Source organism: Arachis hypogaea, chromosome 3, assembly GCF_003086295.3.
Source record: "Arachis hypogaea cultivar Tifrunner chromosome 3, arahy.Tifrunner.gnm2.J5K5, whole genome shotgun sequence".
Lineage (NCBI taxonomy): Eukaryota > Viridiplantae > Streptophyta > Magnoliopsida > Fabales > Fabaceae > Arachis > Arachis hypogaea.
Genome location: NC_092038.1, coordinates 2,818,829 through 2,837,675, shown reverse-complemented (window position 1 = coordinate 2,837,675; position 18,847 = coordinate 2,818,829). Strand labels below are relative to the sequence as shown.

Here is an 18,847-nt window from a genome sequence, read left to right as displayed (position 1 = left end):
CCTCAATCAACAGTCCAGCACTAGCTTTCTTCAATGAAGGACATGCAAATATTTTGGCACCAATGGGAGAACGGTATAGCCTAATTTAAATCCAGATTCTTGATGTATGACCAAAAACCAAAAGCCCTAAATCTTTTGGTTGACCAAACACTACTGTATTCGTAATGGCATCTTTATTCAAAACAGTTGCCATCGTATTAAGACCCAAAATACGCGTTAGATTCGTATTTGAAGCATCGTATACTTGTTCGCAATGTCACATACACAACTGTCACCAAAAGTCCAAGAAATATACGCTCATACGTCATAGCATTTGCCCAATTTGGAGAAAATTGTGAAAACCGAAACATCACGGACATATTCGGATAAACCCAAAAACACTATATTATATTCATCAAATAAAAGTAAATAGTACACTACTAGACTTCAGAAAAGTAAGTCTCAAATTTTTAAAACACAAACATAAACATCAATGTAAACAAAAGTCTTTTGACAAAATCCGGGACCACCATGGCAGTGTTTGTTGCTTAATCGACTTCCTCAATTTTGGGGCCGGCACCGCTTCGGCTGCCCGCGGCAGGACCATCCTCATCCATAGACCCACCAGGTTCACCTCCGGCACCTTGGTACATCCTAGCAATGATGGGGTTGCAAAGGTTCTCCAACTCCTTCATCTTGTCCTCAAACTCATCAGCCTCAGCAAGTTGGTTTCCTTCGAGCCACTGGATAGCTTCCTCAACTGCATCTTCAATTTTCTTCTTGTCATCAGCAGAAAGCTTGGAAGCAATCTTGTCATCTTTGATAGTGTTCCTCATGTTGTAGGCATAATTCTCTAGCGCATTCTTGGCCTCCACTTTCTTCTTGTGTTCCTCATCCTCTGCCTTGTACTTCTCTGCTTCCTGCACCATCTTCTCAATCTCTTCCTTGGATAACCTACCCTTGTCATTTGTGATTGTGATCTTATTCTTCTGCCCGGTAGTCTTGTCCTCCGCAGACACATTCAAAATGCCATTGGCGTCAATGTCAAAGCAGACGTTAATCTGTGGCACACCCCTAGGAGCAGGAGGTATACCAGACAACTCAAACTTGCCAAGCAAATTGTTATCACGGGTCCTTGTTCTTTCACCCTCGTAAACCTGAATCAGAACACCAGGTTGGTTATCAGAGTAAGTTGAGAACACCTGTTCCTTCTTGGTGGGAATGGTGGTGTTCCTGGGAATTAACACCGTCATGACACCTCCTGCAGTCTCCAAACCAAGGGAGAGAGGGGTGACATCCAACAACAAGAGATCCTGCACTTTCTCGTTGCCTTCGCCACTGAGAATGGCAGCCTGAACGGCAGCACCATATGCAACGGCCTCATCTGGGTTGATGCTCTTGCAAAGCTCCTTCCCGTTGAAGAAGTCCTGCAACAATTGCTGAACTTTCGGAATTCTAGTAGAGCCACCCACCAGAACAACATCATGGACGCTACTCTTATCCATCTTAGCATCCCTCAGACACTTCTCAACAGGTTCCATGCACTTCCTGAAGAGATCCATGTTCAGCTCCTCAAACCTAGCACGGGTGATGGTGGTGTAAAAATCAATACCCTCATACAAAGAATCAATCTCAATGGTAGTTTGGGCAGTGGAAGAAAGTGTCCTCTTTGCCCTCTCACAAGCAGTTCTCAATCTCCTAAGAGCCCTGGCATTCCCACTAATGTCTTTCTTGTTCTTTCTCTTGAACTCTTGGACAAAATGGTTCACCATCCTGTTATCAAAATCCTCACCACCCAAGTGAGTATCTCCAGCTGTAGCCTTCACCTCAAAAATACCCTCTTCAATTGTAAGCAACGAAACATCAAAAGTACCGCCACCAAGATCAAAGATTAAAACATTCTTCTCGCCGCTGCTTCCAGCTTTCTTGTCAAGGCCATAAGCAATGGCGGCAGCAGTAGGCTCATTGATGATACGCATGACATTGAGGCCAGAGATGACGCCGGCATCTTTTGTAGCCTGACGTTGGGAGTCATTGAAGTAAGCAGGGACAGTGACCACGGCATTCTTGATGGTGGAGCCTAGGTAAGCTTCTGCAATCTCCTTCATCTTCATGAGAACCATGGAGGAGATTTCCTCAGCGGAGAATTGCTTTTCCTCGCCCTTGTAGTTCACCACGATCATGGGTTTGTCGCCAGGACCTGGAATCACCTTGAACGGCCACAGTTTCATGTCGCTCTGCACCGATGCATCGCTAAATCTTCTTCCAATCAAACGCTTCGCATCTGCACCCGTGGCAAATCCAAATCAGCAAATACAATTTTCCATTAAGAAGGTGCCTAACTTAATTGCATGAATCATGATAAAGGTTTTTGTGAGTGAGAATTGTGAGAAGGGAGAGCAGAGAGAAAAGAAATTGGAATGGTGACTCAATTCCTGAGAAATGGCAAGAATTGTTGTCATACATGCACACTGGCTAATAACTAACTCTGAGATAACCAACTAACTGATAACTAACTAATAACAAACTCTAACGACTTAACTGCACGTGTGGAAATAACTTAGCTCAACTATACTCTACTCAAGCCAGGTGATAAATAATACTAAAATCCTATTTCTCACGCATAGTAGTAAAAATTCTTCTATCATTATATAGATCCATGCGCGGGCACAAAAATTCTATAGCTGAAAAGAAATCATCAATTTTCTTCTGTCTCGTACCTTGATAAACAATAAGTTACCAGCTCCTCTCAAAATTAACAACTACTAACACAAACACAGCACTAACCAATATTGATTTTAACAAATCAAATTATGAACGCTACAAAGCTCAAAATCACTGTAACAGAGCAAACTAGATGGAATCAACATGAAAGAAAGAAATGAAATGAAGAGTACTCACCGAAGACGGTGTTGGTAGGGTTCATAGCCACCTGGTTCTTGGCGGCATCTCCGATCAACCTCTCCGTGTCAGTGAAAGCCACATAGGAAGGTGTTGTCCTGTTACCCTGATCGTTGGCTATGATCTCAACACGATCATGCTGCCAAACACCGACGCATGAGTACGTCGTTCCCAGATCGATTCCAATCGCCGGACCTTCGCCTTTTCCAGCCATAATCTCACACAATATAGATTCCAAACGCCGAACGCTAACCACAAACGAGAATTACAGTTTTTGTTTTTTTTCCGTGTGTTTGGAAGCTAAACTGAGAAACAGAGAGGGAAGAGGGTCTTCGTTATAAAGAAAAGAATTCGAATTCTCGAAGGTTCGGACCTTTAAGTGTGAACCGTTGGATCTAAAAATTGGACCGCCCGATGTGCAGGAGTTGGGTGTGGGGTTTCAACAAAAATATTTTACTTTTTCCTTTTTTGGGGTTTACTGGATGATTCTTCAGAAGTCTAGGTGATTCGAGAATTTTCGGTTCACGAATCAACGGTTTCGGAGCGTGCGTTTGAGCTCCACGCGCTAAAGGTAAAGCATTAGTGACCGTTGATGTATAGCGGTTCTTTAATTCTTTTTAGTTAGTGTTGGCGGTTTCTATCCCGCGCGGCCGCGCCCCATTGGCCACTGGATTGATGGATTAGACGAGCTTCAACGACGTCGTTGGCGCGTTTATATAACTAACCAATTTCTAAGCGAGTTCGCGCTTCTTTCTTAGTCTTTTCCTTTTCTTTTACCAGCTTTTTTATCCAGCAAATGAAACGTGATTTAGCCGCAGAAATGAAATATCATTAGTTAGTTTAATTAACCAATTAAAATTTGTCCTTTTAAGTTTGCGTATTACTTAATCTACAAGACCTGGTCTCAGTCAGGGGGAAAGGAATAAAAAATAGTAGTATATATATATGTCCATGATTTTTCCTATTCATTCAGTTTGTTCTTGAAAAAGTAGAATGCTATTCTCTTTGGAAAGTTTGTACTATTTTTTACTAGATATTATGTAGACCTATTTATCATCAACCATTAAATAATTTGTTGATATACACTATTGGGGATGAATAATGATATATGAATTGAAACAACATTTCAATACAAGAAAGCTTAATACAAGATCCCCCGCTCAAATATATATAATATATATAAAAAAAAATCTAGAAAGAGTAATTTTATTAAATTTTAGTCAGTATGTAACTATAAAAAAAATGAATAATCTCATATTATTGAATGAAATTTTATACTATTAAAAATATTATTAATAATTATTTAATGAATACAAATTACAAAAATTACTGACTCCTAATATTTTTCTATAAAAAAATGTCTACATGGATAATATAATGTGACATTGTCTCAACGTTAATATATCGTTTGATATTTTTAATGTAGTTAACTAAATTCGATTACACATACTCTAGGTCTAAACTAATCCAAAAAATTTGTGTGCTTTGGTTAATAAATTTTAGGATAAAAAATTAAATTAAACCAAATGAAAGAAGATTTTACATGATTCTATCAATGTTAAAAATGTGATATGAATCATCTAAAAATATACTTTAATGTAATTTGAATTAAACTAATTCAAACTAATAAAAACAAGAGTAATTTGAATCATCTAAATTTAAATTAGTCCCTATTAAAGTAATTCAAATTATGTATAGATTAATTCAATGAGTAATTCGAATCATTCTAATTTGAACTACATGCAAATGTGACTCACACTAGTTTGAATTAAGCTTATTCGAACTAGCCTACTGTTTTCACACTGATAATAATTTAAAACAGGTTTATTCGAATTACCCACAGAATTTGCTGCACGTTGTAATTCGAAGGAAATTCGTTCGAATTGCAAAGCTTTACCCTATAAATAGAGTTCGAATTGAGTTCATTCGAACTAAAACACCATATCTCTACCTCACCAAATTCAGAAAAAACTCTTTCCGCATAACTCCAACAACGTGTTCAACATCACATTCAACTGATAGTTAATAACCCGGACCGACTATATCATTTGGATGAGGTCACCCACATAGCTAGTGTCAACAACTAAGAGGTTAGTGCGCAGTTCTCATTTTAAAATAGGATTTAATGTGTTATTTTTATATTTTTGCCTTTTGTTTTTGTTTTAGTGGTCGTCATTATTTACCGTGATTAAGTTAGATAGAGTTGTTATATTAGTAGGTTTGTTAGTGTTTTTTTTTTTACCTAGTGGCTTAAAATTAATAGAAAAGTATGAGCACTAAGGATAACGGCGGGTGAAACTTATGTAGAGTAAGTATTTTTTTTTTTTTGGTTGATATCCGGGATAACTTTTTTATGTTAAAATTATACTATTGTTAATAAAATATTTTTAAGACACTATTGTTTTATTAGGCCCAGTTTGACGTGTATATGATATTATTTTCCATCTTAACACGTAACATACTTTGGTAGAGTAGAAGTTGTATTTTTTTATTAAGATATGCATTAGTGAACGATGTTGTGTAAATATGTTCCGAGCCAAGAGACAATCTGATACATTCTTTTTGCAACCCCACCGGTGTATCTCGAGCATACGACGGCAGTAGGATATGCGCCTGGACGAGAGGTACATCTCGTAATTGCATATGGCCGGCTTATACCATCTAGCGAGGTTGAACGAGAGATTATTTAGGTTGGATGAGCCCCTGATTAGTGCCTTCGTGGAGCGCTGGCGTCCGGAGACACACACGTTTCGGAGGATCACACTTCCTGGAGGAGATCAGCGTCATCATGCAAGAGGACGAGGCATCACATCAGAGATCACACGCCACCGGGACCCAGGCCCACCTAGATGTGGACCTAAACGAGCTTCCGTCAGGTCCGACACATGAGTATTTTGGTTTGGGTGGTACTCCGCCATCTACCTACACCGTTGCCTGGGGCTGTAGCAAGACCATCTAGGCCACCCCCAGATTGTGACCCAGGAGCCCAAGACCATTTGTACCACTCCGCAGCCAGCACAGGAGGATGATACAGACAGAGACAGAGAGGAGGACGAGGTGCCGCTTGCCTAGAGACGCAAGAGGATCCGACGCCCCCGACGCCAGAGGATCCAGCGCCCCCGACGCTGCTTCACAGGGTCGCATCTATTCTGATGACTCATGAGTATTTAGTTGTAAGGTTAAGTTACGAACCTTAGTTGATTTCACTTTGCTTTTACTTTGTGCCTTCACCAGATGTTGACTGAACTGCTGTCCGGTGGCCAGCTGGGCCTCTGCCTTTCTCCCCTTGCGAATAAATAGCTCGGCCAACCTCCCATAAGTGGCCTTCACTAGTGAATACACCGGAAGGTTCCGGATTCCCTTCAGTATGGAATTAACACACTCTGAAATATTCGTCGTCATATGGCCGAATCTCCTACCCTCATCCTGATGCTGAGTCCACATTACATACTCAATCCTGTTAGCCCAATCACACATGGCAGGATCTTCAGTTCGGAGAATATCAAACCAGTAATCGAATTTCACCTCAGTCTTGGCATATGCTGCATTTACAAGAAGCCTCCGTTCATCCTTGCCCTTAAAAGTGAGGGCAAAATTTGAGGCCACGTGTCGAATACAGAATGCACGGTATGCAGCAGGTGGTAGCCAACCTCCATCGGAAGATTCAAGTGCGGCCTTGATACCGTTGTGCCTATCTGATATGACCAGGATACCCAGCAACGGAGTCACGTGCTGGCAAGGATGGGATAAAAAAAAGACTATGACTCATCATTTTTACCGTCCACGAGTGCAAATGCAACAGGCAGGATGTTGGAGTTTTCGTCTTGTGCAATCGTAACGAGCAGCGCACCCCCGTATTTACTGTACTGGTGGGTCCGTCAATACTCACCAATAGCTTGAAATGACGGAATGCCTCAATACACGGTGTGAATGTTCAGAAAAGCCGGTAAAAATAGGCTTGCGAGTCGTCCACCTACCCACCCACTCGAACAGGACACATCCTCAACACTGCAACACTACTAGGCATCGTCAGCTGCACACCTAAGACCCATCGCGGCAGCTCGTTGTATGATTCATCCCAATCTCCGTAAATCTGTGCCACGGCTTACCTCTCAAGTATCACTACGCTGGCGGAGACTGATCCTAATCAACCATGTGCACTCGTTGCCAAATTCAATACACTTCCCAAGGTACTTGCGATAATCGGACTCCACCACTTTGTACTGTACCCCCGTCAGATGTTATACGTTTCCACGCTTAACACAACCTCTTCTTTATTTTGAAACTGCTGACTAACCTTAAACTCTGATAGGCCTCTGATACGATAAATATCTCTGGCACCAAATTCAAAAGGTTCCCCAGGAACTCCCTTCTGTCTCATGGCATCCAAGTTCAAAGATGAAAAATGCGGGGGTACTGTTGAATCCCTGAGCTGAAACCACCGTTAGCCCCACATGGATTACTCGCTGCTATGTCATCACCACTATCATCAGCAACGATGTCTGGCTCCACATCATTAGCGTCATCATCATCCGGCAATGCATCGTCCATACCAGCCGATGCCCCACACTGTAATAAAATCGGCGCCCTATCAATGATACCAATTTCTCCCCTGCCATTGCGATTGAGATCAACGACGAACGACAAGGAGGCCACATACTCGTCCTGAGGTGCAACCACAGGCACGGGTGAAGATGCACCAATAGGTCTTGAACTAGAACAGGCTACCGTGCCTGGAATTTAGGTATTCCAGTTCGAACTACCTGAGTTAGAGACCACATCAGCTAGCTTTGCCAACAACTCAGGTGTCTTGACCTCGGGAAACTGGCGACGACAATGGAACAGGACCTCCAAATCCTCGTCACTCCCTATGACAAACGAATCGTATTTTACGTCTTCACGTAGCATTGAGATCGAAATGCGGTAGAATAACTTCTCAACCCGTTTCACACCTTACAGCATAAGTTTCTGTAATATAGAATTCAAGAAGTCAGCGAAGCTCGTTGTAGGTTTCAGAAAAATACTAAGGGGATCCTTATCGGTAAACTTAACACCTGAACGTGTTTTTTTCTTAATTGACCATCTATAATGCACCAACAATAAAAATCTCTCCTCATTAGCCATTGTGTTTCACTCTAATGAGAGGAATTCACGTTCACACCATATTTATACACGTCTGGGGTTTCATAATCCGAAACAACGAAGTTCGAATTATATATGTATAGTTCGAAGCAACCTCATTCGAACTACTATGTCTGGCTTCCTTACTTAATTCGAATCAGTATGAGAACTACCTTAGTACAAGATGCATGCATAATTCGAACCACATGTCACTCTCTAATTGTAATTGAAATTAAATATTTTTCTCAAAAATTAAAGAATTCTTTTCTCCTCCTTACTAATTTTACAACCTCACTCTCATTCTCATTTTTCATCTTTATCTTTATCTCTCTTTTCTCTCATTCTCTATTTTTCTATCTTTTTCTTATATAGAAAATGAAATTAACAAAATAATATCATTTGAATAAAAATATTATTATTATTGTTATTATATACATAATTTTTTAGTTTTTTTATTTAGTTTTAAATTTTCACCGCTTATCTTTTTAATCTATATTTTCATTTCTCTTCTTTCAAATATTTATTACATATAATTTTGAGAGAATAATAATGTTATAATTAAAAGTTAGAATCAAGATTCAATTATTTAAAAAAAAATTAATTTTGAGTTAATTTTATAACTATTAGTATAATTTTTTTATACTAATATCTAATTATATTTTTATATACATAAAGAGAAAAAATATTATTTTTAAATAGTAAGTATAAAAATTAATTATTTTTATATTGCAACAGACTTAACAGTTAACACCTAATTAAATGTAAAAATATACACGTTAAATTGTTTTAAATTTTAGATAACGAAAGTTAAAATTAATTATTAATAAAAAATTAGATTTTTTCATATAAAAATAATAACTAAAAATCTTATTATTTAATTTTTTATCTACAGACACTTTAATCTTTTTAGTCAAAAACTTTTATCAATTTATGACTTTTTTTTATAAAAGTAATTTAATTTTATAAATCTTTTATGTTATTGTATAATTTATACTGTTAGAATAAAATATATCGTAATTTTAAAAAATTTATATTTTCATAATATTATTATGGGTAAAAATATTAGTATATGCTGGTCGGTTTAAATTTGTGTATTTGACGTGTCTTGAGCAAATATTGAACATATTTCTTATCAAAATTAAAATTTTGATAATAAACATTATATTGATACTTTTTCAATAAAAATATTATATAAAAATATTAAAAACTTAAAATTTAAATTCGTAGGAAAATCTAAGGAAAACTACCATTAGTTGACGTATCTACCAACCCTTAATGATAGTACGTGTCATTCACTGGCTGGCCCAATTACAAAAAGAAAATCAATCACTACCCATTGCGATTTCTGCTGATCTGCTGGTGCGTATTTCATTTCGCATTTTCGCTCGCAAAATAAAGAATAAAATAATTATTATTTATTTATTTATTTAAAATACGGATAATTGGGAAATATTCTTTCATCTCAATATTTCTCTTCATCTCAAATCGGAGTCTATCATGAGAAGCTGAGAAAGTAGTGTCTCTCAGAAGCTCAAAGCTTCTCATCAATAATCCTCCATGGCTAAGACACTCATCTCCTCTCCCTCCTTCATCGGAACTCCACTCCCCTCCCTCTATCGCCACCGCTTCCCCCACCGCCCTGCCAGACTCAAAGTCAACTTCAGCCTCCACCAGATTCCACCAATCCACTCCCTCACCCACTCTTTCCACTTCGACGAAGTCGTCGCCAGAGCCGAAGGCCTTCTCTACACGCTCGCCGACGCTGCTGTCGCTACCGCCGACTCTGCTGCCACCGCCACCGGGACTTCCACCGATGCCGCCGCCGACACCGTGCAGAAGAACGGAGGCTGGTTCGGATTCATCTCCGAAGCCATGGAGTTTGTTCTCAAGGTAACATAATAATGTTCACTACTCTGTTAGAAAGAAAGTTGGTTAGTTAGTTAGTTAGTTATTCAGTTAGAGTTGGTTAAGAATCAGAGCTGAGTTAATTATTCAGTTAGAGTTGATTAAGTGTTTATTAGTATGCCTGTTATGCTTGTTTAGTGTTTAATGTAACTTTTCAGCTTCGAATTTGATTGGAAATTTTAAAGATTATGTAGGACTATTTACCGATTAATATTGACTATTCTATATCCGATTCCAAAGATTGGTCACTCTATGACGATCCTTGAACCTTGGTTTTATGCTATATGGAAAGTGTTGCTGTGTTGGGAAGCTATACTTGGAGTTCAAAAGAGGAGTGCTCCTGCGCTCTGTAGTGGCTCCTTGTTCGCCAATTGCACAATGCGCTTGGTCCTCTGTGGTTTTGTTACACGGTTGAAATGTAAGAGGAGATTTTTTAAGGGAGGAGTAGAACTCAAACCAAGTGATGAATGGAAGCACATTTGTTCCATGTTATTTCTTCGTATCTTTCTGTCGAGTGAAAATTTCTTTGGACTTAGCAGCTTATAATTGGAAATTTACGTGTTTATTATTGTTCCAGATTTCATGCTATCATTTTTAAATTTCAGGTGTTAAAGGATGGTCTTTCTGCTGTGCATGTACCTTATGCATATGGATTTGCTATCATATTGCTCACAGTTGTGGTTAAGGCTGCTACACTTCCCTTGACAAAGCAACAGGTTGGGCAAGTTATAACAGTCTATAGTGGTTATTGAATGCAAATTTTTGAAACCATTCAATTATGTGATTTCCCTAAAGGAAACTAAAATAGTATAACAGTTTGCTTCCTTCATGCTGAAGTAATTGTAATATTTTGTTATTCAAGGATAGACTAAGATACTTATTATTCAAAACATTATAAACAAACTATGAATGAATTTGAGCTTTCAATTATATAAAATCAATTGTTGATTTTATTTGATATTATTAGGTTGAATCAACACTCGCTATGCAAAATCTTCAACCAAAAATTAAGGCCATTCAAGAAAGATATGCCGGCAATCAGGTGAGGGATGTTTTTGGTTCTTACTTATTAATCATCTGAGATGATCCGGTAAATGTTGCTTTATTTTACCTTAAAATCATAATGTCACGGTTTTTCTAAACGATTTCCTTTTGTTTTTCTTCTTTTAAGGAAAGAATACAACTTGAGACATCAAGGCTATATAGGCAGGCTGGGGTTAACCCATTGGCAGGTGCTTTTTGTCTTCCTCTTGCTTCTCTTTTTCTTGGTTCTGATGGTATGGTGCCTTGACATATGAAATGAATAGTACTTACCTTATCATGAATCAGTTGCACCACCATATGATGGCCAAATATTCAAATAATATAATTTTAAAAGAGAGATAGTTATACTGACAACAATGTTTTCACATGATTCATAAATTTTCTATATGCATACTGACATACAGTTCTTGCTTCAATTGCAATTTCACCATCTTGTGTAGGTTGTTTACCAACATTGGCTACAATTCCAGTATGGATTGGTCTTTACCAAGCTTTATCAAATGTTGCAAATGAGGTAATTAATGTTATAAACCTTTGTAAATTGAGTAGAATATTTGATAGACAAATTATCCACATAACATGTGATTTTTGCTAATTATGGAAAATCCTTTGATATGAAGGGATTGTTAACAGAAGGTTTCTTTTGGATCCCATCTCTTGGAGGTCCTACTACCATAGCTGCTAGACAAAGTGGAGCTGGAATTTCTTGGCTTTTCCCTTTTGTGGTAAGAAATCTATCTTGCACTTCAAAGGTGAAATGATAGCTTGCATTTGTTTATTTTTTTTGACATTATGGTTTGACAGTGGCACACATTTCAGTCCTTACAGCCATTGTAGTCCTAGTTGGATATGACTGTAATACATATTTTGATAAAAGCTATTGTAGTAATTTGGAATTCATCATGTTTTTGGGTATTCCGCGTTCTCCACATCATGTGCCAAGGATCATATCTTTTACATCCATTTGTTCCATTTTATTTCTTCCTATCATAATAAACATTTGTTGTGCAGGATGGTCATCCACCATTGGGTTGGCACGATACTGCTGCATATCTTGTTTTACCTATTCTTCTTGTTGTTTCTCAATACGTCTCCATGGAAGTCATGAAGCCACCTCAGGTAAACATATCAAATCTCCGTCATTTTTTTTATTTTTTATTTTTTGGTTTGCAATGCATGCCTAGATGACTTCTTTTGACAGACGAATGATCCTACCCAAAAGAATACACTTCTTATTTTCAAGTTTCTTCCACTCATGATTGGTTACTTCTCTCTCTCTGTTCCATCCGGGCTAACAATTTACTGGTTAGTTTCTCACAAATATATGTTTGGAATTCTTTTTAGTTAATAATGTTAATTTTTCACGTATTTGCCATAAGTGAAACATTTTTTAGCTGTTATATAGCATGGAAGGCAACTGCATCATTTTTCTATGCAAGTCCAACTTGGTTAAAAGTCATAATCGTAATATGTCTGCTGCAATTCTTCTTTCTGTAGGGAATAATATATTCATCAAGTAAATGCTTTATCATGATCAGTTTGTGGGTTATATTTTTAGATGGTTCTGAGTTATGACAACATTTTTGTTGCACTAAGACAGAAGAAAATTTTTCATTACTGGTTCATTTTCTAATTCTTTATTAGGTTTACAAACAATGTCCTGAGCACAGCTCAACAAGTATGGTTGCGCAAATTAGGAGGTGCAAAACCTGTTGTAGATGAAAATGCTGGTGGAATTATCACAGCAGGACGTGCTAAAAGATCAGCTTCCCAGCCAGCTAAAGCTGGTGAAAGGTCAGAACCCCCTCTCTCTCTCTCTCTCTCTCTTTCTTCTCTTCTCTTCTCTTTTTCGCTTTTTCGGAACAAGATGCAGCTTAAGTGTTTACTCCTATTGGAATTTTCTTGTGACGAGATCATACTTTGCAGATTTAGGCAGTTAAAAGAAGAGGACAAAAAGAAAAAGTCAAGCAAGGCACTACCAGTGGAAGAAGTTCAACCTTTGGCATCTACTACTGATTCTGATGATGGCTCAGATGAAGAGAGTAACAAGGTAAACATTCAACATTCAGTTTCTTGGTCACAAATTCATGCAGTTAAGTTATCTTTTGGAGAGGAACAAATTAAATAAAGTAAAAATATCATATTGATATGATTTTTACAGAAACCTTCATAATAAGCTAACTGGTATTATACACAAGTAATTTTGATGCACTGTCAGTGTAAAATAATTTTACACGTGCATCTAATTACGTAATGTTACATCAGTAAAAATAACTACTTTTTACATTAATTGCTTTAATAATCATCCAAAAGAACGGATATGATTGCACGACTGTGTAAAATGTTTTATATTGTCAGTGCATCAAAATTAAACTCTATACACAAAACAACGCTATCCTTAATTTCACTCGTGTCTAAGATGGTATGAAGAATGTCGGTGTCAGTGTCTTGCTTTACAACTAACAAAGGACCATGATGTTTACATCATAGACTTTAGCAAAAGTGTTGTTACTTCCAGGCGAATTGAGGCAGTCCTTGTTCTATGACATAGATAGTTATTAGGTGTAGCATGATGTAAATGAAGGGTTTGTCGGCCAAATCTTTGTAAAGTCCTTCATCTTCCTCCCCCTTTTCCCATATTTTTGCATTTTTTTATTATATATTTTTTCCCTCACTGCCATAACTATTAATGCTGCTTTGGTTATAATCCATACGTGTTGATTGGAACCTTCATTTGTACTCATTTACTAAAATTATTCAATCCCATGACGCGTTTATGTAGGGATCAGAAGCTGCACAAGAAGAAGCATATGCTTCTACAGTTGGCAAAGATTCTAGGGAAAGAAGAAGCAAGCGCTCGAAACGGAAGCGGGCTGTATAAAAGGACCACATAAGGTTGTTTGTAGCTTATAGTTAGTCTTGTATATTCAATAGATTGCATTGCACCATTTTTGGATTGGCCATTCAATTGAATATGTAATTTTAATCCTGCAAAATATCTGTTTTGTTTAAGTGATGTTTCACGTTTTAGCTAAAGCAAATGTATCTAGCCTTTTGAGAATTTGAATATTATCTTGCAGACAAAAACCTTATTGTTGGAAACGTGGGAGCTTCAAAACTAATACGATGGGGCATGGGCTACTATAACAGCATTTCTCAGTGGACAAAATATTTGTGGCTTGCTTTTCTTGTACCGATTGTTTACATATCACTTTATTACCATAATATACCATCCTCCCTATGGTGATTGAGTGATAAGTATCCGATGGGTACAAGAAAAATAGTGTTATGGGTACTCATCGTCCCATCAAATAAAATGTATTGAGCAGAATGCGTTTTCTATTTGCAGCTCTTCTTATTTGAAGGATGACCGTATTTTATTATAAATTTAACATGAAACTGATTGTATAGTTTAGAACTAGTGGACGAAAAGAGTGCTGCAGATAGAAAGATCAGAGCTGTAAAATCAGGTAGAATAGCTTGAGTCCAATCCCTACTAGAAGTGCCTGGTACGATGGTGCTAATGGCACTGCCTATTTCCCAACATACACTAGTGGATATTTTACAGGCACAATGTTCCTAAAAGAAATTTCCAGTGTACATAAATGTTTTGATCCCCACTTAGTCGAAACTCGGAAGTAAGAGCGAGCATTGATGTCTCTACTGAAAACTGATTCCAAAGGAGTGGCTCCAATTTCCATCTCTATGGTTTAGTCGGTGGGAGATGATTCCCTACTGGGTTAGGCCCTGATGGGTGCTTTCTGTGAGTCCTCTTTTCTTCACCCTGTGATATTTTTAACATGATTGTTGAGTAAAACGCCAGGTGTAAAATTATAACATGAAATTAGTGATTAATGATTTTAGTTACTAACCCATGAAGTTATATGTTCACTACGTGGGATAGGCTGTAGGGTTTTTAGCTTGAACTGAACTGTGTGAGTATAAACAAAGATCAATGTGATTAGGGGAAAAAAATATATAAACTTACATTGAGCAAAATAATTGAGACCAATTTGCTTTGAGAATGTGAAATACCTGGCTGAATATCCTGAGCATTAGCAGTAACATGATTCAGTGCAGAATCTGAAAGCATCATGAGGAGTGTAAAGAGAATAAGGACAACGATTTGTCTTCTCATCTTTGGCATGCTTCTCCTTCTAGCTATTGAATCTGAGTTTATGAAGACAAGGTTTTCCCTGTTAATGGGGTTGCAGTTACCTGCTACATTTATTGTTATATATAATGATGACCGAACTTGAATTTTTATGTGAGAATGTTTGTTACAACATGTCTTGGAATCCTATGCCATTGCCACCTTCATTCTAACTATCCTTATCATTATGGAATTGACTTCTTATTTGCTATCATTTCATTGTTATCATTGCTTCCATAATTTTACCATTGACAAAGTAGCTGCTATTATTTTTCCTCGAGTGTTTTCCCAATCTATGACCATCCTGAACCTATTTATTAATTGATCATTAAAGGACTTCCTCTGACACTTTTTCTCCCCCATAACCGAAGATTCTATGTTTCCAACATATAGCATGATTGCTTAAATTTAGAATTTTAAATCAAATCACCGAAAGACTCTAATGCTGAACAAAACAAACGTGCCAAAATGCGTGTCTTCTAATTAAACGATCAACTACGCGGCTCGTAAAACTTAAGAACACCATCAAATTCATTGATCTTGTTGATTGTTGGATATCTTAGCATTGTATATTTGCTATTAATAAACCAATTTATGCTTTTAACTTACAACGTTAGACTTAAGAGGAGGCAGAGTAGTTAGTGGGGATTGGGGAACAATTATTACTTGGTTTGACTTACAATGATAAAGCTGAAACTAAGGAGAGCTTCTTAATTTAGAAAAAAAAAAAAAACTCTGGAGATATTCTCCAATACTCTTCAATTAATAACTATTTTTCTATGCATAATAATAATAATAATAGTAATGATGATGATGATGAATAGAAAAAAAAAACAAATAATTTCATTGGTGATAAAATAATCAAGTTTATTTTTAATAGTTGTTTCTTTTTGGGTCAAATGAAAATAATCAGGCTGTTTTTGCGCAATCCAAAAACATAACCAAGTAAAGATTTAAGAAGTTGCGCTACTCAATTCATTGGGCATAGAGAAGCCCCATAAAAACAACGCTAAGAAATCACTTCATTCACTTGTATATGAGCCAAAATAAACCATGGATTATAAGGAAAAAAACCCGATCTAATTTCTTGCCCAGATACCAAAAATATTGATTTCGCCTTCACCAGAAATTAACTTAAGAGTCTTAGATACAAGAACTTGTTTTTTTTTCAAATGAAGATCATCATAATTGTTTTAGATGGTCCAATTCAAGATTTAGTACACAAATATTTTAAGAGTGTTTTTTTATTTTGGTGATATATGAGAATAAAATGTGATCAATTTTGTTTTTGTTAGTCCTGAAAGTTTTGTTAACATGTCGAAATTAAAAATTGGACGACATGGACCTCGTAAACAGAGCTTCTTACCTCTTCCCCTCTTGGAATACTTGGCCAACGTTTTTGTCGTGGCCAATCACTTTCTATTTTCTATGTACTAAATAAGATTAGTAGTTTAGTACTGTGGTAAATATAGTATTTAAGAAAATTGTGGTTTAAATTATTTATACATTTATTGGTTATCAAATTGTAGTAAATAATTATTAAAATGTGAAAATAATATAGGCTTAGTAATATAGAAAATGCCATAAAATGGAAAGTCTATGAAAAATATCACATATAAAATTTGTTAGCCTAAAACAATTACTATGAGAATGTTCCACTTTTTTTGTCGATAACTTGGAGATATTGAAAATTGAATAAAAATTATAAAAATTTACAGAATAATTTTAACTTAAAACAAACTTTATTTAAGGGAGAAGTTGGTTTAGTTTATAAACTAATTTTCCAACTCTGCACTTAAATTATAAGATCAACTTGAATAATTGAGTCAGATATAAGTAATGCATTCACATAGTTTTTTGCATTTCTGTTTGGGCTGATGACGACTGACGAGTCTTGTCTGTGGGTTTTGACAGCCTTTGCAGAAGTTGCTTCAAACGGCAAATATTAATGTGCACAGAGAAAGCCATTCACTACAAGTTTAGAATATTGTTCAATTAAATTAAATTAATAAAAAGTACTTTCAAGGTGAGGATAGATAAATACAATAGGAATAAACAAATATATTCAAGAGACGATTAATATTGCTCAATTATCAAGCACACAGACAACAAGAGTAGGAAAACACAACTTGTATGAGAATGTGAGTGTGAGTGACCGAGTGGTATTTTCAATTACAATAAAGTGAATGTTATGTTGTCTAAAAGATGTTGTCTATTTATTAAAAAAGGTTAAAAAATAATATTTAACTTAAAAGATATAACAATAAATAATTTTTAAAAAATCAAAACTTACTACAAAAGATAAGTTAGGCAAAATTTAGGTATCAATTCATAGGCACCATATAATTGACCTTACAATAATGTAAAGAAGATAATAATTTAAAATTATTTTATTTAATATTATATATTTATTTTAAAAATAATACAATTTATGTATAGATTAATTTAGGCTAATTTTTATTTTCTTGCAAACATCTCTTTCATTTATTAAAGCTTCAAATTTTATAACATTGCACTTTGTGCCTATAAATACCTTCAACCAAACACACCACAAACACCATTCTCTGCTTTGTCTTCCTTACAACCACAAAAACAAACAAAAAGCAGCAATGGCTCCTTCTTCTTCTTCTTCTTCTTCAACTCATTACTCACTTCTCATAATAATGCTTGCCACCACTTTCCTCCTTACACCCGCTAACTCCCTCATCCTCACTCTCGTCAACAACTGCAACTACACCGTCTGGCCCGCCATCCAACCTAACTCCGGCCACCCCGTCCTCGCAGCCGGCGGTGGCTTCCCCCTCCACCACTTCACCCACACTTCCATCCCCTTCCCGGACACCCACTGGTCCGGCCGCGTCTGGGCCCGCACCGGCTGCACCTCCTACCCCGGTAACCGCCTCACCTGCGCCACCGGCGACTGCTCCGGCCGCCTCCAGTGCAACGGCGCCGGAGGGTCCGCTCCCGCCACCTTAGCCCAGTTCGAGGTCCACCACGGCGCCGGCGACTACTCGTCGTACGGCGTGAGCGTGGTGGACGGTTTCAACGTCCCTTTCACCATCACGCCTCACGAGGGAAAAGGCGTTTGTCCCGTCGTAGGTTGTCGGAGCGATCTGGTTGCCACGTGTCCCGTGACGTTGCAACACCGTGTGCCTTCTGGTCATGGCCCCGTGGTTGCTTGCAAGAGTGGGTGCGAAGCTTTTCACACGGACGACTTGTGTTGCCGGAACCATTTCAACAACCCTCAAACTTGCAAGCCTTCGGTGTATTCCACCTTCTTCAAGCACGCGTGCCCTCAGGCTTTTACCTTCGCACACGACACACCTTCTCTCATGCATCAGTGTTCTTCTCCGCGTGAACTCAAGGTCATCTTCTGTCATTAGAATATTGTGTCTTTTTATGTGTATTTCATTTTCAAGTTTAGTGCTTTGTTTAGGGTGTGAAGTGTGAACAATGTTTGAGTCAAAAATGTTATGTATGGAGTTTGTGCCTGAGCTTCACGTGATGAACTGATCAAGGGTACAGTGGTTACTATTTCTGGTACTTTCTGTCAAATTTACTGCTTAGACTCCAGTTTCAAACGGACCAATGCTTTTTACATTGTTTGGCTCTTGTATCGAGAATTCGAAATATTTTGAATTTCAAAAATATTATGTTATATCCATGTTTTTATTACTCCTTTTATTTTTTACTAAAATTTTTTATTAGAAATAGAAAATACTACGTGGACACAAAATTGCATTA

General features: G+C 37.2%; 3 protein-coding genes and 1 long non-coding RNA gene across 5 annotated transcripts; 2 read left to right on the top strand and 2 right to left on the bottom strand.

Annotated features, from left to right (window-relative positions):
* Positions 1-366: 366 nt before the first annotated feature.
* LOC112787536 (heat shock cognate 70 kDa protein 2) lies at positions 367-3,464 on the bottom strand. Its single transcript, XM_025830375.2, has 2 exons — positions 2,881-3,464; positions 367-2,263 (listed from the first exon to the last, which is right to left on the bottom strand). The coding sequence occupies exons 1-2, from the start codon at positions 3,092-3,094 to the stop codon at positions 528-530; spliced, it is 1,950 nt and encodes a 649-aa protein (XP_025686160.1). The 5' UTR covers positions 3,095-3,464; the 3' UTR covers positions 367-527.
* A 5,814-nt stretch (positions 3,465-9,278) lies between these two features.
* LOC112787552 (inner membrane protein PPF-1, chloroplastic) lies at positions 9,279-14,539 on the top strand. Of its 2 annotated transcripts, XM_072225758.1 has the most exons (12): positions 9,279-9,891; positions 10,512-10,622; positions 10,874-10,948; positions 11,078-11,138; positions 11,391-11,464; positions 11,571-11,675; positions 11,962-12,069; positions 12,152-12,255; positions 12,595-12,744; positions 12,877-13,000; positions 13,733-13,845; positions 14,031-14,539. In XM_072225758.1, exons 1-11 carry the CDS (start codon positions 9,559-9,561, stop codon positions 13,829-13,831), a joined length of 1,344 nt encoding a protein of 447 aa, XP_072081859.1. In that variant the 5' UTR covers positions 9,279-9,558; the 3' UTR covers positions 13,832-13,845; positions 14,031-14,539. The 2 variants fall into 2 exon arrangements, with proteins under 2 accessions (XP_072081859.1, XP_025686161.1); XM_025830376.3 differs by lacking the exon at positions 14,031-14,539 and having other exon boundaries at positions 9,320-9,891; positions 13,733-14,011.
* On the bottom strand, positions 14,410-15,252 carry LOC112787578 (uncharacterized). Its single transcript, XR_011876630.1, has 3 exons — positions 14,986-15,252; positions 14,823-14,881; positions 14,410-14,734 (listed from the first exon to the last, which is right to left on the bottom strand). It is a non-coding gene; the product is annotated as an uncharacterized lncRNA (long non-coding RNA).
* Positions 15,253-17,639: 2,387 nt separating this feature from the next.
* On the top strand, positions 17,640-18,761 carry LOC112787519 (osmotin-like protein). The gene has a single exon (XM_025830373.3). It carries the CDS (start codon positions 17,713-17,715, stop codon positions 18,484-18,486), a length of 774 nt encoding a protein of 257 aa, XP_025686158.1. The 5' UTR covers positions 17,640-17,712; the 3' UTR covers positions 18,487-18,761.
* Positions 18,762-18,847: the final 86 nt, after the last annotated feature.